This window comes from Erythrolamprus reginae, chromosome Z (assembly GCF_031021105.1).
Source record: "Erythrolamprus reginae isolate rEryReg1 chromosome Z, rEryReg1.hap1, whole genome shotgun sequence".
Lineage (NCBI taxonomy): Eukaryota > Metazoa > Chordata > Lepidosauria > Squamata > Dipsadidae > Erythrolamprus > Erythrolamprus reginae.
Window position 1 is genome coordinate 40146211 of NC_091963.1, and position 23085 is coordinate 40169295.

Genomic DNA, 23085 nt, shown 5'->3' on the forward strand with positions numbered 1-23085 from the left:
GGCAGGCTGGGCGTGAGGGTCCGGCTGGCTGGAAGGGAGCCTCCCCCTGACCCTCCTCCTTCTTCTTCTCCACTACCACCACAGCAGCAGCAGCCTGGGCCTGGGCCGGGCCGAGAGGCGGAGGCTCTTGGGAGAGCCCCCCAAAAGTTTTGCAGAGTGGCTGCTCCTGGGCTCGGCGGGTGAGTGGGAGCTGGACGAAGGGGAGCAGAGGCGGGCGAGGACAGCTGCCTGCTCCAGCGGAGAAGAGGCGTGAGCTTGAGGGGTGAGCCAAGGGGGAGATGCTGGGGGAAGGAAAGCCTTAGGGCAGCGGGACGCGGGACTGCCTCCCGCCGCCTCTTCTCCTTTCCACCCCCTTCTCGCTTTGTGTGCGTGTGTGTGTGTGCGCGGGGAAAAGTTGCTTAGCCGTCCTTAACAGCAGGTTGGACAGAAGGGAGTGGGCAGCGGGCGGGTGGGCGAGCGGCGAACGGCGGGTGCCTACGGGGAACAGGGTGGATCGGGCGGGCGGGTGGTAGGGGCGAGGGCGCCAGAGGCGCTGGGGGGGGGGCGGGGGCAGCCAAAATTGTGTTTTTACTTCCGCGCCGCTATATCGCGGAAAATCGATTTTCGCGGGAGGTCTTGGAACGTAACCCCCGCGAAAATCGAGGGATCACTGTACATTATATATCAGTGATGGCGAACTTATGGTTTCGGGTGCCACAGGTGGCAGGCACAGCCATATCTGCTGGCACATGAACCATTACCCTAGTTCAGCTCCAATGTGCATGTACGTTCCGGCCAGCTGATTTTTGGCTTGCGCAGAGGCACTGGGAGGGCATTTTCAGCTTCTGGAGAGTTTCTGGGGAGATGGGGAGGACATTTTTGCCTCTGGAGTCTGGGGATGGTGAAAAATGGGCCTACCAGGCCCACAGAGGTTGGGAAATAGGGCCTCTGTGGGGAAGGCCATTTTTGCGGTTCATAAGCATTGAATTATGGTTGTGGGAACTCATGCATGCGCAATAGCACATGCACACACATTTTCAGTACCCGGGGGAAAAAGGTTCACATGTTTCTCAAAAATAAGACCCATTTGACCACCAAAATATGGCCCTGGCCTTATCATTGGGAGAGATCTTATTATTTTTGGGTGCAGGAGGTTGGCCAGGCAGATGCAAGACATGCATCTCATCTGAGTCTGGCAGCTCCGTGTTGTCATTCCGCCGGTCTGTGCAGAGAAACATCTTGCAAAGTACTGAAAAACCTCTCGCTGTGAGAAGTTGTTAATTGCTCGCCCTCACGAGACGTTTTTCTGTACTTTGCAATGTTTCCCTGCACAGACTGGCTGAGATATGCCACAGAGCTTCCAGACTTGGGTAAGATATGTATCTCATGGTGGGGCGAGCATGGTGCAAGACACACATCGTATCTGAGTCTGGCAGCTCCGTAGCATCTCTTAGCTAGTCTGTGCAGGGAAACACCTTGCAAAGTACTGACAAACTTCTCGCTGCAAGAAGGTGTTAATTGTTTGCCAGCATGAAAAGTTTTTCTGTATTTTGTAAGGTTTCTCTGCACAGACTTGCTGAGAGACGGCACAGAACTGCCAGACTCAGGTAACATGCGTAACATACTGTGGTGTCGGGAGAGCCTCCAGAGCCTCGATCCCTGTCTTGCCTTCTCCTCCTCCTTGCAGGCAGCAGTGCATTTTAAAATGCTACTGGAATCAGAGCCCAGAGGAGCCAAACCAGTCCTGCAAAGTGTGCACATCTTGTGTTGGTGCCTATGCGCACCCGTCTCTCACTTTTTCTTTCTTTCTCTCTCTCTCTCTTGGTGGCCACTGTTTTGGCTGGCAGAGTGACAGAGAGCAAGCAGGCACTGACACAAGATGCGCACACTTTACGGGAATGGCTCAGCTCCTCTGGGTTCTGCCTCTGGTGGCATTTTGAAATGTGTTCCTGTCTGCAAGGAGAAGAGGAGGGAATTGAGATTCTGGGGACATTGTGGAAGGAGGGGAGGAGAGCCGCTCCCCCCCTCTGCCAGTGTGATGTGGAGAGACACAAAAATGCCCTTCCACCTGTCTGGCCCGGGATCCACCTCCTTGCACCTCTGGCTCAGCAGGCAACTCTCTCAGCAGGCTTTGTAGCAGGGCCCTCCCGCCACCTTGTCTCTTTCCCACCATTTATTGCCACACCATGCCGTTGGCCGTGAGTTAAATCACAGAAATGGACACCAAACATTTCCTCCCACCGGCTGAGTTTCTGCTGCTACCTTCTTTCTGATGAAAGGGTGGGGGCTTGGAACAAATGGGAAACCCACACACTGGGGGCAACCACCGTTTGAGGGAGTGGCTACCTCTGCTGCTCCCAAGCAGTTTGGCCTTGGTGCATGGGCCAGGTTCCCCTTTTCCCAGGAAAGTATTTTTTGCAGGGGAGGCTTATTTGGGGATGGGTTATTTCAGCACATGCCCTGGAGAGCCCTGTTGGGCTTAATATCAAGACATGTTGTATTTTCAGGGAAACACAGCATATACTTTTATTAAATGCTGTACTGTTGACGTATTATACCAGAAAAATAATTTAGAATGTATAAAGATGCTTCAGATTTATGTTGGAAATGAGAACAACAGGAAGGATATTTTATCATGCTTGTCGGCTGAAAAAATTGGGACTCAAATATATACAGTAATCCTGAGAATTTTACAGATAATCTTCAAGTAATTACTATCATTTTATAATCATTTGTAGTTAAAATGGCGTAGAATAGATGCTTTGGGATAAACATATATGCCTGGGATAAACATATATCCATCCTAAGATAAAATACAGAAAATAGTATAAGGGCAAACTAGATGGACCATGAGGTCTTTTTCTGCTGTCAGACTTCTATGTTTCTATGTTTATGGCCATTGTAAAATGCGATCACATGACCATATTTCTGGCATTTCACAAACTTCTCTCCTTGGTGTCTGGTTGCAGCATCGCATGGTCATGAATTGTGATGTTTTTTGCTAACTTCAGAAGAAAAAGGTTTATTTGGAAGAATAAGGCATTCACAAGAATAAGGCAACAGCTACAGTGGGGTTTTTTAAATGATCATTTCAAAAAATGTCACATGGTTACTATGACTTAAGACTGCAATAACTTATGACTGGAGTTTTGGTCCCAATTGTGTTCATAAGTTGAAGACTGGAATTTGGGAAAACTGGATAAGTGGTTTGAAAAAAAAATAGAAACATAGAAACATAGAAGACTGACGGTGGAAAAAGACCTCATGGTCCATCTAGTCTGCCCTTATACAGTACTATTTCCTGTATTTTATCTTAGAGTGGATATATGTTTATCCCAGGCATGTTTAAATTCAGTTACTGTGGATTTACCAACCATGTCTGATGGAAGTTTGTTCTTTCTACTTACTTACTACTCTTTCAGTAAAATAATATTTTCTCATGTTGCTTCTCATCTTCGTCACATTCTTTTTATATATGATAACCTCTGTAAGATTATTGTTTGTACACCTAGTGTACAAACTGCTAATATCTATAAGGTGGAATGGAATAACAGAAATTGCTAAAATGGTTACATTAATTTGTTTGATTATAAAAAAGATAATATTTGTTCATTTATTAGTGATGAAAGACTTATTGTTTAAACTTTTTAAAAATATTGTGATTTATGATAGGATAGTTGATTATTCGAAAGCATGAAGGCAGTGTTGATTATTTGAAAGCTATTAAATTATTTCTGAAAAGTCATGGTAGCTGAAAGAATAGCTATCAACTAGGATGCTGTTGAATAGGAGTCTCAAATTAAGCACAAACTCTTTTTCTCTGGGTATGGGGAACTCATTAGGCCCTCTGACCCAGGCCATTTTTGAGTGGGTTTGCTTCACTGAAGATTCAAAAGGCAGCCGTCATCCCTAAAGTTTTAACTTCTATTAAACTACAAAAACAGATCCATTGCTTTAAATATGCACACAACTTAATCAGTTTATAAGCCAACACAAATTTCTCATTTGTGCCAACATTTTAAGCACAGAGCCACTTTCATACTTCGGATAAAAGTGATGCTAAAAGGTAGTTCATTGCAGCAATTATTCTCAGCACAATATAGTTACTAGCACATTTTATATAATTAAATATACACTGATTTAGGTTAAACTATTTTCCCTTACCGAAAAAGAGAAAATTTAATTGGGAAGCTCCTTACAATACAGGGAGCACAATGCTTTTTAGTACTGCTCAATAAAATTTCAGAAGGAAATGAATTATTAGCAGTCTGGCAAACTAATGCAACACTCCCACTTAGAAAGGCAAATATAATGTATGCCACTGCCCAAAGTACAAGTTAATCTGGTATTCTATACAATGAACATTTTTAAATGTTCACTATGCTTTGATACCTCAATACTTAGCCAAACCACTGTGGTTTTATCAAAGACTCTGAAACAGATATAATAGATGTTACCTGTCTACTGAGAAAAACAGTAGGGAAAAATATCCCTATACAGAGATATAGAACGGAAATATATCTGTATACAACACATATTTAGTGACCTAGGTATAAATATCTGAGTTCATATGTGACTTCACACTGTAATATATGACTGGATGACTAAAGAGAAATTAACACTATCTGTTATTGTTCTATGAAATCAGACAATCTATCACTGAAACTTAAAATTTACTGAATACTCATCAGTATAAATGATAATGTAAGTCATGGAATGTTGACTAGCAACAAAGAAACAAACTCTCAAAGATATGGAGATAAGAATGCTAAGTGGTTGTGATTTGCAATGATAAATGCTCTATTAAAAGGGCAGCGCCGGACTTACCCGGCAGGCAGGCTTTGCTGGAGGGACTGGGAGACACGGTCCCTCATGGCGGCCGCCATCTTGGATCCCGGGCGAAGTCTCGCGATGCGAGACTTCGCTCGGGAGATCAGGGCCTGATTGGCCAGGCTCCTGATTGGTCCGGGCGGGGCCTGCTTGCCCTATATAAGGGCGAGCAGGCCCGGGGCTCTCCCTTTTCGCCCGGACTGCAAAGAAGAGCAGACGTTCGTTCGTTCTGCTCCGGCGGCCATTTTGTTGGCGACCTCGTGCGAGGCGCCATTTTGTGGCCTGCAGACCAGCGGGAAGCCCTTTACCATAGCGGAGCCAGCATCGGCTGGGCTCCGCTCCGGTTTGGAGCCACAGTACCATCGTTGGTGGTGGGGTGGTGTGCTGCCCTTGGGGTGTCCTCGCGGGCCCGCGGGGGTCCTCCTTGGGGCTTGAGGCCTTCTTATAAAAGGCCTGGGTGGGGCCTTCCTTGCCACAGTTTGGGAGGGGTTGGTGTCTGGGCCTCCTGGGAGGTGTGCGCTGCAAGGCCTGCGGGTAGGGTAGGCCTTGTCTGGGTGTCGGGCCTTCGGGGGGGGTTTTTTGGCACGCCCTTCTTCTATTCTTGTTATACATAGATTATTAATTAGGGTCATGGCCCCTAAAAAGCGTCCAGCTCAGGGCCATCGGCCTCCACCAGTGGTGCGGCCCAGGAGGGCTGCCAGGCCGTCTGCCCGGGCTCGGGCGGCGGCAGAGGGGCCCCTGGGTGGGATCCCGGTAGAGGGGGTGGTGGGATTCACCCCCACTGTCCCTCACCCCGAGATTTCCCCTTCTCTCTCCTGGGCCAGGGTCTTGGAGCGTCTTGATGATTTGGAGAGGTGGCGGTCGGGGGCAGGTCCGGAGGGGCTTCCTTCGACTGCCACAGCAGCATGGGGCACCGACCCCGAAGTGGAGTCAACCCCAGAGGGGCAAGGGGCCCACAACCCGCAGACGGGACACACCGGGCAGAGGGCCCAGTCGGGGCAGTCGTCATCGTTCCAGGGCCCAACAAGGATGGGCCCAACGTGGATGGCTTCTACCCCTTACGGGGCAGGTGAGGTTGCACCACACGTAGGCACATCACCGCTCCTTCCCGTGCAGGGTCCCGGGTTCATCCCGCCCACAGTGGGGGGTGGCAACAGCTTTATGGGAGCTGCTGCAGGCACTTGTGGACAGGTTTGGTCCCCGCCGGCTCCGCTTGCAGGGGAGCCGGGGGTACCTGTCCCAACCGGGGCGGGGGTGGGGGGTTGGATCCCTCCTCCACCGGCCATTATGCCACCGGTTCCTTTTATGTATCCACCGGGGCTTGGGGTGCTGGGCTCGGGGGCCACCACGGTGTGGGACCCGTTCACCAGCATCAAGCCTGGGGCCATCCCTTGTGGGTTGCCCGCGACGCCTTTAGGGTACCATCTTCACCCGTCAGTAAAGGAGGCAATATGGCGGGGGGAGTACGTCGATCTTTTCTCCATTTTAAACAGGGAGGTCCCTAAACAGGACAAGGAGGTGGTCCCTGGGGAGAAGGTTAAGAAAACAAAGGTCACAAAGTGCTTCAGCTCGTGGCTGTACGCCTTTCTGACCTTTGCGTCGGTGGTAATTCAGAGGCAGCCGGGTAGGGCCGCTGCCTTGCTGAAGTACATCGACCTTATAGCGAGGGCCCATTTTGAATATGGGGGCACCATATGGAGGCATTACGACAAGGGGTTCAGGATGCGTATTGCCCATGACCCCTACTTGCCTTGGGATATGGTGGTTCCGGACCTGTGGTTCCAGGCCACGCATATGTCAGGGAAGGAGGGCTGCGATAGGACCAATAGCGGTCACTTTATGGAAGAGGAGCCCGCGACGCCCGCACCGGCCAAGGCCGTGGCGGGTGCCATTGGAAAAGGGGCCTCTTTGGTGTGTCACGAGTTCGCTGCAAGGGGGGCGTGTTTCCGTCCCACTTGCAGGTTTCGGCACGCCTGCGGGAGTTGTGGGGGGAACCATTCCGCAGCCGTGTGCCCCCGCCCCAAGAAGGGGATTGAAAAGGCTCGGGTCCCCCAAAGCCTCCCCCACCTGCTGGGGGAAAAGGGGCCCAGCCCAATTAATTTAATGGTGCTTGAGGGTTGGTTGGGTGACTACCACCCTCGCTCGAGAGCGGCCGCTCTCTTGCTAGGTTTTTTGGAGGGATTCAGGATCCCTTACCTGGGTGTTAGGAGGGCCTTCATGTCTGACAACCTTAGGTCGGTTGTTGGTCATGAAGACATTGTTAGGGAGAAGATTCGGAAGGAGGTGGCCGAGGGCAGGGTCCTTGGGCCTTTCCCGGAACCGCCCTTCCCGAATCTTCGTGTGTCTCCCTTAGGTGTGGTCCCCAAAAAGGCGAGTGGTGAATTTAGGTTGATTCACCATTTGTCTTTTCCAAAAGGGGAGTCAGTGAATGATTTCATTCCTGACGAGCTGTGTTCAGTCCGGTATGCGTCCTTTGACGCAGCCGTGACTATGGTTAGGAAGTGTGGGGTGGGAGCCCTTATGGGTAAATGCGACATTAAGTCGGCATTCCGGCTCCTCCCCATACACCCAGACGACTTTGGGCTGTTGGGCTTCCGTTTCGAGGGGGGTTATTACGTGGACAGAGCCTTACCCATGGGTTGCTCTGTCTCGTGCTCTCTTTTCGAGAGTTTTAGCACCTTTTTGGAATGGGCGCTCAGGAGGCAAAGTGGTCTGGGTACTGTCGTTCACTACCTTGATGATTTCCTGTTGGCGGGGCCTGCGCATTCGGAGCAATGTTTCGCTCTGATGCGGGACTTCGAAGCCCTTTGTGCTCAATTGGGGGTGCCTTTAGCCTCTGAGAAGACCGAAGGCCCCGCCACCAGGATTACCTTTCTGGGTATTGAATTGGACTCAGAGGAGCAATCTTCCAGATTGCCCCTAGAGAAGTTGGTCAAGATTAATAGGAAGCTTGATGAGGTGCTGGGCTGCCGGAAGGTGACCCTACGGCAGCTTCAGGAATTGGCAGGCATTCTTAATTTTGCCTGTCGGGTAGTTGTTCCTGGTAGGGCTTTTTCCAGGAGGTTGTATGATGCGATGAAGGGGCTCCGTTTGCCCCATCATCGTACCCGCCTCGGCGCTGGGGTCAGGGCTGACCTCGGTGTGTGGCGGGATTTCTTGGTCAGGTTCAATGGCGGCACGAGCTTCTTTTGGCAGCTGAGTTGCAGCTCTGCTCTGATGCTGCGGGGACTTGTGGTTTCGGGGTAGTGTTAGGTGACCAGTGGTGCTGGTCGGCATGGCCTCCGGAATGGAGTGCCTCTTCGTTGGTTAAGGACCTGACGTTCTTGGAGCTCTTCCCCTTAATAGTGGCCTTAGAGCTTTGGGGGGGAGCAGTTTAGGGACAAGACCGTGCACTTTTGGTGTGACAACCTAGCGGTTGTCCATGTGGTGAATGCCCTGTCCTCAAAGAGCGACAGGGTCATGCGGCTTGTCCGCCATTTTGTGCACAGGTCCTTGTCTCTAAACGCATTGTTTTTGGCTAAGCATGTCCCCGGGTTGGATAACGGGGTCGCTGATGCCTTGTCCCGTGGTCAGTTGTCCAAGTTTCGGACCCTGGCCCCGTGGGCCCGAGAGTTGCCAGAGGAGTTTCCCGGCCACCTCTGGAGTCTGGGAGAGATCCAGAGTGGTGGAGAGACGGGGCATCCCGGGCAATCCCCTTGTCTGTAGCGCCCGGCACCCTTGGGGCATACCAGCGTGCGGGTAAGGAGTTTGGGGAGTTCAGGCAGGGCAGGGGTTACCAGCTTGGCTGGCCCGTCCCTGTATAGCGCCTGGCCGGGTTCTGCGTCCAGCTTGGGCAGCGTGGCCTGTCAGTTAGGACGATCCGGTCCTGGTTAGCCGGCCTCGCCTTCTGTCCAAGGCGGCGGGGTTTGCAGCTTTTTCGGGTGACTTTGCATCCGGAAGGTGCTGGATGGCTGTATGAGGGAGCGAGCGGGGGCCCCTGGTGACACTCGTCAGGCTCTGATGGTGGAGCAGCTGTCTTTAATCAACGTGGTTTTTGGCAGTCTGTGTTCCTCATTGTAAGAGGCCCGTCTTTTTGGGGCAGCGACTTGTGTCATGCTTTTTGGGGCCCTTGGGGTCAGCGAGGCCTGGCCTCATCTCAGGCTGACAATTCGCTCCGTGCCTTCCAGCACGCTGATCTGGCCTTTAGACAAGGGGGGGTGTCCCTTGTGGTAAGGCGGTCTAAGTCAGATCAGCTACGCAGAGGGGTTACCATCTAACTTAGTGCGGCCGCCGACCAATCGGTGTGTACGGTGGCCGCCCTACAGCTTTGTTGTTTTCTGCGGGGGTCAGGTCCGGGGTACCCGTCTAGGCATTGGGACGGTACCCCTTCTGACCCGTTTACAATTTTGTGCGTTAGACCCAGGGCAATGGCCCAGGGGCACGGATCCCGCCGGTTATGGAACGCGTTCGTTCCGTATCGGCGCCGCCACTAGCACGGCACTTTCTGGTTTCCCGGCCCACTGGATTCGGGTGATCGGCCGCTGGCGGTCAGCGGCATATTTGGGTTATGTTAGGCCCGCTGAGGATCCTAGGCAGGGCTTAGGCTAGGTAACCTCTCTGTGTGTGTGTCCTCTTGCAGGTCCCCAGGCTAACGTGATACCGACGGCGCTGCTGTGTGGCCACAGCATGATTTGCTGGGCCGGCCGCCTGGCGGCCAGGAGCGCCATCGGGACCCAGCCGTCCCTGGGGCGGTGGGTCAGGGTTGCCTGGATGGGCCGAAGAGGTATGCGGTGGGAGGGTCTCCTACCAGCGTTGCTGGGCGGTCAGCATTTTGTGGCTGCGCCCAGCAGTATTGGGGGGCGGCTCCTGGAGTCGTGCCCAAGTGGGTTTGGGTGGGCAGTGTCCTGTGGCCGCACCCAGGTGGCTGGTATTGCACTTAGGTGGCAATGACCTGTGCATACTGGGAGGCCTGGCGCTGATCATCCAGGCACGCGAAGACCTGCGAAGGCTTCGTGAGGTCTGGCCCACCACGCAAGTGGTGTGGTCAGAAATATTACCTAGGCTTGAGTGGAGGGACGCCTCTCCCCTTAGGGCCGTTCACCGGGCTAGGCGACGGGTGAATAGGGCTCTGGGTAAAACGGTTAGAGAATTGGGTGGAGTGGTAGTACCCCATCCCCTTATCTCAATAGACCGGCCATGACTTTACCGAGATGATGGCGTTCACCTGTCTGAGCGGGGGAACGCCATTTTTCTTACAGGACCTGCAGCGGTCTCTGCGTGAGCTGGCGCAGCTAGAGGGGGGAGTCGGGGGGCCAAGATAGAGATCTGACCCCCACTCCTGTGGCAGGTTAGGGGCGGAAAACTGGGGTGGTTTAGCAACCGCGCGTTCTCCCTTGGGCATCTTTGGGGATGATTGACAGGTTCTCCGCAAGCTCATGGAGGGAGTTTCTGCCTGAGCAGCTGGGGGGAACCTGTCTTTGGGTCCTACACCTTTAATTCCCGGATTCCGGTTAGCTGGTGGGACCCCCCTCATGCACAGCATGGCAGGGTCGCAGGTGACGGCCTGGCCCTCACCTGGACTTGCATCGAGATACGCCCATGAGTTGCCCAGGAATGTTTTTGGCATAATGTCATTTCCGCCCCGGAAGTAGTTGTTTGACCCTGCAGGTCCAGTTCCGGGTCATAGTTGATTATGCTAATTTATGCAAAGTATTGAATAAATTGTGCAAATTTATGTTAATAAAAATGACCCAATTTAAATCCAGCTCTGGTGTCCGTGTCGTTACTCCGTCTCTCCAGCAAGGGCAGCGCCGGACTTACCCGGCAGGCAGGCTTTGCTGGAGGGACCGGGAGACACGGTCCCTCATGGCGGCCGCCATCTTGGATCCCGGGCGAAGTCTCGCGATGCGAGACTTCGCTCGGGAGATCAGGGCCTGATTGGCCAGGCTCCTGATTTGTCCGGGCGGGGCCTGCTCGCCCTATATAAGGGCGAGCAGGCCCGGGGCTCTCCCTTTTCGCCCGGACTGCAAAGAAGAGCAGACACCCGCCCGCCCTCCACTATTTCACAGTGTGCTTAGGGGTCGCCCTTAGGGGGCCGAATGGGAATTTTTTGCAGTTCCGCCTCTTAGCGGGGCTGTTTTTTCGCCCATTCCACACTGAGGTGATGGATGTGCGGTTAGGGGGTGCTTGCATTTATTAGGTTAATTGGCTTACCTTTGGTCATTTGGGTAGGCAGGTTAGGGGCGGAAAACTGGGGTGGTTTAGCAACCGCGCGTTCTCCCTTGGGCATCTTTGGGGATGATTGACAGGTTCTCCGCAAGCTCATGGAGGGAGTTTCTGCCTGAGCAGCTGGGGGGAACCTGTCTTTGGGTCCTACACCTTTAATTCCCGGATTCCGGTTAGCCGGTGGGACCCCCCTCATGCACAGCATGGCAGGGTCGCAGGTGACGGCCTGGCCCTCACCTGGACTTGCATCGAGATACGCCCATGAGTTGCCCAGGAATGTTTTTGGCATAATGTCATTTCCGCCCCGGAAGTAGTTGTTTGACCCTGCAGGTCCAGTTCCGGGTCATAGTTGATTATGCTAATTTATGCAAAGTATTGAATAAATTATGCAAATTTATGTTAATAAAAATGACCCAATTTAAATCCAGCTCTGGTGTCCGTGTCGTTACTCCGTCTCTCCAGCAAAGTGCTATTGCTAACATGTTGTAGGCCGCCCTGAGTCTAAGGAGAAGGGCGGCATAAAAAAATCGAATAAATAAACAAAATAAATAAATAAATAAATAAAAACATATTAAAATCTTGGTGTTGTTTCCATTTCAGGGAAATATGAGAATTACGCTTGCAGGTATGGCCATGTCCTGTACATTCATACATGTTAGAACAGCAACTCTGCAGCAAGAATAGTTCTAGAATTAAACACATATCAGTGGACTCAGGCATACAAAAGTAAAATAGGATACAATATAAAACCACAAAATATTAAAAAGCATTCATCCATCAGTCATCCATTCCACTAATGCCCAGGCTTGCCTACAAAGCTGTATTTTTAAAGAAGGGCCAGGAGGGTGGGGGCAGTATGAATCTCAGAGGAAAGTTGATTCCACAGGGCCTGGGCACCCACAGAGAAGGCCTTTCCCTATCATCCTCCCAACCAGCATTGCTTGGCCGTCAGGTCCTGGAGAAGGCTAACTCTGCGAGATCTGACGAGTTGCTGGGATATGTGAGGCAGAAGACAGTCCCATAAATAATCTGGTCCTAAGCCATGTAGGGCTTTATAGGTAATAACCAACATTTTTGGAGACCAGTCTGTAGCCAGTGCAGCTCACGGAGTAATGGAGAAACATAGGTATATCTGAGAAAACCCATAACAGCTTGTGCGGCTGCATTCTGGACTAACTGAAGTCTCCAAAAGTTCTTTAAAAATAGCCCCATGTAGAGCGCATTGCAGTAATCAAGCATTGAAATGATGAGGGCATGAGTACTGTGAGGAGAGACTCCCTGTGCAAAGGTCTTGTTTGCCACAGCTGAGAGATGTTGTTCTAGCCTCAGCTGTGGATCAAAGAGGACTCTCAAGTTGTGGACCCTCTCTGAGGGGGGTCAAGATTTCCACCCCAAGTAATGGATGGACAGATGGAATTGTCCATGGGAGGCAAAACCCACAGCCACTTAGTCTTGTCAGGGCTGAGCTTGAGCCTGTTGACACTCAACCAGACACTCAAAGCCCCTAGCCACTGTTTCACTGAATTGATACGGGGTGGAAATGTACAGTTGCGTGCCATCAGCGTACTGTTGAAAACTCACCCTGTGCCATCAGATGATCTCAGCCAGCAAATTCATGTAGATGTTAAACAGTAGGGGAGAGAGAACTGACCCCTGAGGAACCTCACAACAGAGGGGCCTAGGAGTCGGTCTCTGTTTGCTCTCCATAATAGCAAAAAAGTTCCTGGTCTTGGGGCCTCTGCAACCCTCTGCTTATTTGGAGTGACTCCAAAGTAATTGAGAGATGGTGCAGATACTAGGCCCTCGTGGAGATAAAGGCAAATTAGAAAAATCTCCCATGACAGGAGTCCCGACAAGGCCCAGTAATTTAGAGTGTGCTACCAAAAAAACCAGTAAGCAGCGTGCTCGAGGCCTGCAGTAGGCTTTAGGTGCCAAGTGGCTCTGGGTGGGTGAACCAATGATGTGAACTTTTTAAGGGAGCACTGGGACTGTTGCACTAATAAATACCTTTTTGGAAAATAGAAACTAAGCCCTGGGGATGGAACAAAATGACATAGATATGAATGTATCTCTTCTTTCTTTCTTTCTTCTTTTTTCTTTTTAATTTTTCCTCTTCTCTTTCTTTCCCCCTTTTCTCTTTTTTTCTTTCTCTCTCTTTAGCCTTATTTTCTTCTATATATGTAAGCGTGCATAAACTCTAAATTTTTCCTCTATATATGTAAGCGTGCATATACTCTAAATTTTAAATTTTCTTCTATATATGTAAGCGTGTGTATACTCTAAATTCATTTGTACCAATATTCACTTAGTCTTTTTGCTTTATGTATCCTCTCCTATATTTATCTTAAATAAAGATTATATTTTCTTTTTAAAAAATGACTTTGAAACAATCGTCCCACTCTGTATATAAAAAGAGGCCAGGTTGTTTCATGATAATAGAAAACAAGTCAGCAGTGGCAAGGCAGAAAAACAACCAGCGAATGACTGCAACTAAAAAGAAGAAGAATCCTACTGTGCCGCCAATGGTCCTCTTTGTGAAGTTTTTTCCTTGCCGGAGCCTCAAGGGTCGGCCCTGATGAGCTTGCGGTCCCCCAAGTGGGGGGGTGGGAGAGAGGCAAGGGAGATAGGCAAGCCAGAAGATAATGACTTATCTGATTATTATGTTTTCTTGTTCTGTAGGAGAAGAAGAGAATAGAGGAGCCACCTGGTGGAAATTGAGGATCAAGGATGGGAAGGATTGGAAGGCCAACAAGAGGAGGAGCCACCACATGTCCTACTTGGTAGAAGGACCGAGCAAATTCTGGGGAAGGGGCAGATCCAGCAAGTTCCAAAGTATGGAGAACAGAATCTTGTGAAGATCTATTGTGTGAAACCACATAGAAAGTAAATAAATTCTATAATCTAGGCAGAAAAATACAAGAAAGTGGTAGTAGTTGTAGTAGTAACAATGGTTCCTATATGTTGTAAATCAATATGAGTCTTTTTTCTTTGTCTTGTGATATTTAAACATTATATGAGTAGAAAATTATATGCTTATTTCAGACCTTTCATCAATAATATCAGAATATTATGATTTCAAACTCAGAAATTCTACTGATGCCATACATCCTTTTTTGTCCTTTCTGGAAATATTTCATATCTATATTATGCCTTATTTAATAAAACTTTTTAGCTTTACCTAATTTTGTGTTTACTGCTTTTGAATCCATTAACCTCCTACCTACCTTTTGGTACATCAAAACAAAATCCAAACTTTTGCATTCCGTAAAGTATTTATAAAACAACTCTTATTTTTCCATTGTTTCAAATCAAGAAGTAAATAACACTTAGGTTATTTATTTTTCTCCTGCCAAATAAATGCATTCCGATGATTCTGCTATATTCCACCAATTGCAACTTTTGTATCACAAGCATGTTCAGTGAAACAAAATTGTTTTCAACACTATCACTAACAAAGCCAGTGATCATTGTCAGAATCTTTCTTTACTAAGACCAAAAAAGGTCAGAATTAATTGTCATTTAAGTTCTGGAGAGAAGCAAAAGACATAGAACCAGATCTGAAAGGAAACTAAACTGAGCATTTCTTGCTGTCTCAAACTATTAAGTTTCAAGTTATTTCCGTCTAATATAATTTGAAATAGAGTCATATCCTTTTAGAAATCAGTGGAGTGCTGTTTTTTCCCATTGGACTTTTATTTAAACCTGTTTGTGGAAGAATCATCTACCTAAATGTGTGCAGGGGTCTGGTCCAAATATTTTTTTTCTGTGTTTCTTATTTTGTCCAAGAAAAACATTTCATACCAAGAAACTTCATGGAGAGAAAAAAACATTATGTGCTCATGTGTAACAGCAAAGATAAAGTCACTATAGTAATGAGAATTATAAAGTTATATACTGTTTCAAGTGCTTTGTAGAATAGAACATATGTCTAAAAATGAGGAAAACAGTTGTTTCTATATATGGACTATTGCCACATTTGTGACATAGCCAAGGAAAAAGCTCCAGTTGTGTCTACGGGCATTTCATAATTCATCGTAGTGGAAAATTGATATTGAAGATATATGCCAAGTTATATTATTCACATACATGCTTTATTTCTACAATAGCTCTAGACTTTTTTTTAGGATTCCTGCAACATAGATTTCTGTCTAGTTTGAGTCTCTATTTCATGCCTAGGCCAAGAATCCTGAAATGTGGACTCTTATGCAGTTTTTCCATTATTTTGTAATACTATCCCTTTCAACAATTATTGCCTGTTTTGTATTTATCATTGGTCCACATTCTGCAATACTCTTAAATTGATGTCGTCGGCCAAAGCAAAATTCTCCTTAACCAGCGCAGGGTAATCATGGGGAAATAAATAGTCCTCTTTCAAGAGTTCTTCTTACTGATCAGAATAAAGCATCCTAAGATCTTATCCACTAGCTAAATTGCCAAATATTTGACACCCTGCCTTTAACCCAACAGGACAAAATCAGAAGTTTCCTCTATCCGTTCCTTAAAAACTTGCTTAACAGCAGAACATGAAAAAAATAGAGCAGTATAGAAGTACTTGGTTGCACTAAGATAAATTAATCAGATAAGACTATTCAAAAGTAATTAATTGAAATAAAAGAAGCCTTATTAGAACTAGCTATGTTTGGGTAAGATAAAAGAATTCTGGCAATTATGACCACGGCAAATCCAATGAAACCTGCCATAACTCCCAAATCATCAAATATTGTAATAAAGTAAGAAACACCCAGGATTTTATTCTGGCTTTTTTCTAAACATTTCCATTCTATTAGTCTGTCCCTGGTATCATTAATATACTTCCTTTGGTATTCTGATTTTATGAGAATTTATGAAAGGAATAACTTGAATGACAGGTTTTTAAAGATCGGTTAGTTTAACCAACAAAAGGCATGAATAATAAGCAGGCACAGGTCAATCATCTGGTAATAAGCCACTTCTAGCTCTGATTATTGTACCATAAAATGCCCTTTATCCTCACCACAAACATTTAAGGGAGAGACAACAAAATGTTGAGCTATCTTCAATCAGTTCATCTTATTAATGCAACTATAAACGTTTATCTAAGATAGGACACAATGCGGTTGATAGAAGTAGCTAAAAAATGTGTTACTTTGTACTTCTTTAACAAATCCCACTAAATAGCAATGGTTGCAGGGGTGGGCTGCTGCCCAGATAGGCGAGAATGCCAGAACACCCAATTTGCACAGAAATATGTTGAAAGAAAATGCAGGGCATCCTGCATAAGCCACACCCACAGTGTCATAGTAAAATTTTTAGCAGTCCTTCACTGAATGGTTGTATACTTACTTATTCATCTGTTATACAAAATGATATGCTTATATTAGTTAAGGGATAAGCATAATAAATTGTAGATAAAAAAATGGCGAAATGGCGAATAAAAATCACAATTGTCTTGCCAAATTTAAATTATATATATTTTTGGAGTGTAAGGTGGAGCTTTTTCCTCCCTAAAAGAGGCTGAAACTTTGGGTGTGTCTGAATATAGCTTTTCCCAAGTTTTTTTTTTCCAACCCTAACTGGAAAAAATGCTAACAACAATCTTCCCGGCTTTCTACTCCCTCTGAAAAAGGCTTTTTCAGCCCTAACCAGGGGATAAAATAATGTGCTAAAGCTGAACAGACTGGTCAGATGAACACCTGTTAAGAGAGATTTCCTCCCCCTATTTTCCTCCCCCAAAAGCAAGGTGTGTCTTATACTCTGAAAAGTAATTAGCTAATCATGTCTCACAAGATACAGAATGTAACAGTTGTTACATTCAACTGTTTTTCAGTTTTATTCATCAATCATCAGCAATGCAAAACATTTGTATATTTCTTTTTTTCAGAAAATTAAAAGTAGCCTTTCTACGAAAAATTTAATTTTACTTACATGTTTGGAAGTAGTTAAGTCAACATAAATTCCCAACATTAAGACAAAATGCATTATTACATAGATATACATGTAACTTGGCAATTTGAGGGTGAAAGGAACTTCCTTCCCAGTGATCTATAGTTAAAAAAGCAAATTATCTTTGTTATTAAAAATAAGTAATCAGTCATTTAAAATACATTATCAGTACATTTTATTGATAATTTCTATTTGCCTCTATTGAAAATAACTTTCCTTGAGATATCTTTAACTGATTTATTATTTTAATCAATAGTTATTGTTTTTCTTTTCGTGTAAGAAGCATCTAAGTGCTTCCGGGTTAAAATAATTAGATGGTGATTTCATTGTTGCCAGGGGATGCTCAGTTTGGGGCTCCTTTAATGTTCTCATTAATGTGCCCACCAGAGTATTTATTTGTTTGTATTTGCACACTTTTGAACTGCTAGATCGGAACCAAAGCGAATTATGAGAGTTGACCTGGTGGCACAGCAGCAGTCGGGTCTTGAATGCAGGGTTTCTGACTGTTAGGCTAGTTTGTTTGCAAAGACCCAGGGTATAGTATCTAGAAACTGCTTAAGGCTTAATGGACATTAATACTTACTTCGGGAATTTCCTCAATAAGGCCAAGTCTTGGCTTGCCTGGTGCCCATCCTGGTCCCTTGAATATAACTGAAAGCTTATTGACTAATCCAGGCGTGGTCCAAAATATGTTCCATATATAAACATAATGATGAAACTGTAGAAATGGAAAACATCTAGGTTTATATTGTTCAAAATTAATTGGAATACAAAGCAACAGAGCAATTTTTGTTACTGAGTGTTATAAACAAAATATTTGATTATAGACTGTAACAAAGTTTTGCTTAGCTTTTTTGAGAAGATAAACTGTCTAAATATCATTAGCAATTTTGGATCTCAGGGGCTTCCCCCCAATTCTATTGGAATGAAAAAATGGTTTTTGACTTTTATTTCAATTCGACTCTTTGATTTAAGAATGGCTAGTGATTAAAGTTGTGGTTAAGATACCAGGCCAGAAACTGACATACTCCATTCTGATCCTAACTGGGTGACTTTGACCAATCACTTTCTCTCTTTGCCCTATGAAGAAGGAAATGGGAAACCACTCACCAAAACAAATCCAACAACTGCAACAAAAGATTTTAACTTTTGCTTATCAGTACATTTTAAAGAAATAAACCAGGTTCAGGATCTATGGTTTGATACCAGACTATTTCTTAAATTAAATTAGAACTTAATACAACATTTACAGGTACTTGAAAATGACTATAGACAACTTCAGTCTGCATCTTGTGGTCATACTATACTAATAAAAAAGGCAGTAGAAAGAGCAGATAACTATGAAAAATGTGCACAAAATTTACAGAAACTAACACATGAAACAATCCAGTGTGCAAAATCAGACCAAAGAAAATTTGAGAAACATGTTACAATTTTTAAAAAAGCATAAAATATGTAAAAATGAAAAAAAAAATGAAAAAGTTGAAAAGTCCGTGCCCACTGCTAACCTGTCCTGTAGTATTATGAACTATTTTGTAAAATAATATAATATGTACCTGCAGCCTGATTTTTTTAATTATTACAGTCCATTGAATGTTGTTACACCAAAGGTTTATTCATTCAAAGGGCTAATGAAAAAGGAATATTAAATTCATGTTTAACTTACTTCCTTTCCCCCTTGCAATTCATTCTTTAGAAAACAAAGTATTTGTGAGTACACAAACACACAAAACAACAGAAAAAGTTTCTGCCAAAGTACCTATTGTTATAAACAAAATATCTGAAACAAATTAGAAGTGTTTAAAATTATTAAATGTATTATAATTCATTTGTGTATATAATTTGGAGTTCCAATAATGTAATGTAAATGATAATATAATATAAATGAGAAACATCACAATCTCCAGAACTTTAAAAAAAAAATTCACTTAGCTTTTGTTAGCGCCTGCTAACTTTGTCAGAGTGTAAAATCATCACTGAAGAGTTCTGGAGATTGTGATGTCTGTCATTTTTTATATTTCATTTCTTATATTATAATTAAATATATATTATATATTTCTTATTATATAATGCTTAATTTAAATTAATATCATCATCATCATCATCAGTCTGGTGCTTTTGGCTTTGTACTTGGGCAAAAAAAGCGTGATCTGAGCTGCCATCCCTCTATAAATATTGGTGGGTGGGTTTGGAGTGCTGGTTCAGCTGCTGCAAGCTGTGTTGAAACTTCCTAATTAGTTGGTGGGGTAACTCTTTGAGTAATTGATGCAATTGATGTATGCAGATTATTTGATGTTTGCAGATTAGGGATGCCATCCTAAGTAGTTGTGGCAATTGAAGCCTGCAGACTAGTCAGCTGTTTTGTAATGTATGTATGTGGTGTAATATCCTGGGTTTTGGTTTGGCTCTGAGTTTGTGGTGTGGTCATGTATTTATGGTGTGTGTCAGTTTGCTTTGTGTGTGCAGTTTACTTCTTATAAGAACGCGGTGAGAAAAGAAGAAAAAACTTCCTCCCTTTTCCAACACCTCAAAACAAGATATGAAATTGAATTTGAAAGAACTAAATTAATTTCCAAAACTGAACATTCCAACAAAAGAATAATCATGGAAGCCATTGAAATAGAGGAACATCCTCACAATATGAATAAATGTGACAATACCTCCCACCTACCAGACATATGGAAACAAGCCCTTATCAACAGATTAATCAGAGCTATGGAAATTGACAAACACAGGACACCACCACCAATTACCCTCACCAGACCCAAAACCACACTCACCCTACAGACAAAACACAAACATCACCCAGAAGCCAAACCACAGCAACATCTCCAATTGCTGCATCCCCTCTCTGACATGCACACTGACTGTAGTATGTTAGGATTCTCTTAAATGGGAAGAAACCCGAATATACCTAGACCTACATACCTGTACCTGTGAAAATATACAAACACACACATTATATATAATCCAAGAAGTTTCCTCAGTTCTCCAGTCAGAACTGAAGAAACTTCTTAAATAAGAAGCAAAGTGTCTCCAAGGAAAAACAAAAAACGTCCAGTTCCCTTTTTAAAAAGTTTTTTTTTTCTTTGGGACAATCATGACAAGGATGACAGAAAATCTGCATAATCATTTTAATGTTTGAGAGCTTCATTAAACAAGGGAAACACCAAGATCATTTGTTTTATTTGTTAAATGTATTTTATGCCCATCTTGCTATGGGGCTATTCTGGGCAGTTTCCAACAATAAAATTGAAAACAAGATAAAAATAATGCACACATAACAATAGCAAAGCAATAAATGAATAAAAGTATAAAATGAAAGAAAAATAACATGAAATTTAAAAAGTGGGCAGAAGAGAAGTAGAAAGGACAGATGGAGGTGAGAGTTAAGGAGCTGCACTAAGAGGGCAGAATAGGCAAAAGAGCAGCACTCAGATATCACCAGCTGGAATTTTGGGACAGGACAGCTTTATTATCAGCGGGAGACACGGCTCGAGGCAGGGCTGAAACCCACTGCCAGCCTTAACCAGGTGGGTGCAGGTGTCACTGGGGAGACAGATGTTCAGTTTAACTCATGGATGAGTAGAAAGTAGTCAAGAATGAAGATGCTGGAAATTTGATGGGAACAAACTGCAAGGATAAGCAAAATGCACACATCCTAAGACTAAGGACTGAGCCAAAAGAGGGGGATCTAGGCACGGGGGGACCAAAGTCTTCCCATCCTTGGAGGCTAGCTCCACCTACTAGGGAGAACTGACAGATCAATAGCGTGAGATCCCGTGCTACTGATCTCTTGTGATCTTCTACTTTAGGCCTCTATTATATGTGAATTGATGCCTCGACCTTTGCAAAGGGAGGGAAAGTCCTTCAGGCTTTTCCTCCATTTGGTGTTTCCTTGCCAAAGCCTGCAGGAAGATTGCATTCCAGTAGACTTTGGCAGTCCTTTGGAAAAAGCTTTTGTTGGCACCAGGGAAACTTCAAAAGAGCAGGTGTGTCCCTCTAAAACTTTGTTACTATCGGCACAGCCTTTTTGAAAACGGCTGCTGAAACCTAAAGTCACACTTTTTAAGTGGATCTCAGGTGAAAAAGGAAGCCTGGAAGGCCACATGGGACCTTCCAGATCTCCTTTTTCATCACAAGACACCTGAAGCAGATCTCCAGACAGAAAGAAAGCCTGGAAGGTCATGCCTTCATTATCAGAGGCCTTGCCAAGTCTTTTGCTAACAAGAAAGAAAAGCAGTCAAAGAAACAGGCTAAAGAGGAGTCAGATCTACGTAAGGTAAGTCACCAGCGCAGCAGGATGGGGACAAGCAATTTTGGGAGTCCCAGGGGAGGGAGAATGACGTGTCTGTGGGTTGGGGAAAGTCTGAAGTAAGTGGACTGTTCCATCACTAGGCCCTCCCACATGGATTCTCCCCACCTAGAGATACCTCAGATGCATTTAACAAACCACATATTTACCTACACATCAAATTAGTGAATACATGGTGAAAGCAGCAAGTGATCTCATTCAATGAGATCAACTCTCAACTCTCATGAATACTTGGGTTACAAATGGCTCCATTACATGTGTAACTCAAGGACTACTTGTTCTAAGCCACAGGAAATAATTACGCTTGAACATGATCACCATCCTAGGGAAAAAAGAGACAGTTTGATCTAGATCTTTTATTAAAACATAAAAATAATATAGGAAAATTTAATAATAATAATGACTACCTGAACTTGTAAAGATTCAAAAGTATTTATGGGATGTGTTAGACCATAAACAACTTTATCTTTTTCTGCAACAAAGGTACCTAGGTAGAATATAAATACAAAGTTTTAAAAATAAATAATAAAGAAACATATTATTATTATTACAGTATTTCATTTCAGTCATGCATAGATATGATCCATATAACAATCCCTGGAGGGATTTTTATATCAAATAAAGTCATCTTAAAACCAGAAAGCCATAACATTGAACCAGAATATGTTGATGTGTACAATAAATTAATAATCAACTTACTACACACTCAGCATAATAATCACCTAATACTGTGAACAGTATGTTCACAGAAAAACAGCAGTCTTCTTACTGTTTCTAGCTTGTTTCCATAAACCTTCCTCCTTAGACCTATGGGGTGAGGGTAAGGAGAAGGTAATAAAAATTATACCCTGCCACAGTATGTAAGTTAGGGAGATTCTAGTCAGGGGAGATCATTCTGCACAGGTTGATAAAGAAATTAGCAAGTATTCTGTTAGCTTTAATGTCTTTATCACTTGCTCTACTTCTTGAGGACTAGTTGAATTTCCTTTTGTTTGGCTTTCTAATTTTTCCCCAATATATATGACTTATTCTTTATTCCTGAATTTTCTTATTAAGTTATTTAAGTTGTTACAGTCCTATTTCTAGTTGAAATATAATATTTTGTAAACTATTACAATATTTTGAATTATGGCCAGAAACCTGAAAAATTTAACTTCTGTAACTTCTGATTCTACGGAACTAACCTTGTTGTGTTATTAAGCAAGAGCAGCATTTAGAAATTTTTAAGTAATCTTCAAAGACTACGGTGACCAGATTTTAACATTACTAAAGAGGGACACCATTGATGGGGGGGGGGGGGGATGGGGAAGGGGGGCGTCTTGATTAAAAATTTGGGGTACCGTATTTTTTGGTGTATAAGACACTCCTAGATTTTAGAGGAGGAAAACAAGGAAAAAGTATTCTAAACCACATGGTGGTTTAGTATTAAATAGTAATAGTAGAATAGAATAGAATAGAATAGAATAGAATTCTTTATTGGCCAAGTGTGATTGGACACACAAGGAATTTGTTTTGGTGCATATGCTCTCAGTATACATAAAAGAAAAAGATACATTTGTCAAGAATCATGTGGTACAACACTTAATGATTGTCATAGGTTCAAATAAGCAATGAAGAAACAATCAATATTAATAAAAATCTTAGGATACAAGCAACAAGTTACAGTCATACAGTCCTAAGTTGAAGGAAATGGGTGATAGGAATGATGAGAAAAACTAGTAGAAATAGAAGTGCAGACTTAGTAAAAGGTTTGACAGTGTTGATGGAATTATTTGTTTAGTAGAGTGATGGCGTTCGGTAAAAAACTGTTATTGTGTCTAGTTGTCTTGGTTGCA

The 23085-nt window shown here is 44.4% G+C and overlaps 1 protein-coding gene across 1 annotated transcript in view; it reads right to left on the reverse strand.

Annotated features, from left to right (window-relative positions):
* AGMO (alkylglycerol monooxygenase) overlaps positions 1-23085 on the reverse strand; it is a 190746-nt gene that overhangs the window by 83934 nt on the left and 83727 nt on the right. The window contains exons 8-10 of the mRNA XM_070726513.1: positions 21658-21737; positions 17519-17653; positions 16918-17034 (exon numbers count right to left, since the gene is read on the reverse strand). Coding sequence (XP_070582614.1) covers positions 16918-17034; positions 17519-17653; positions 21658-21737 — 332 coding nt within the window. The remainder of the gene's footprint in view (positions 1-16917; positions 17035-17518; positions 17654-21657; positions 21738-23085) is intronic.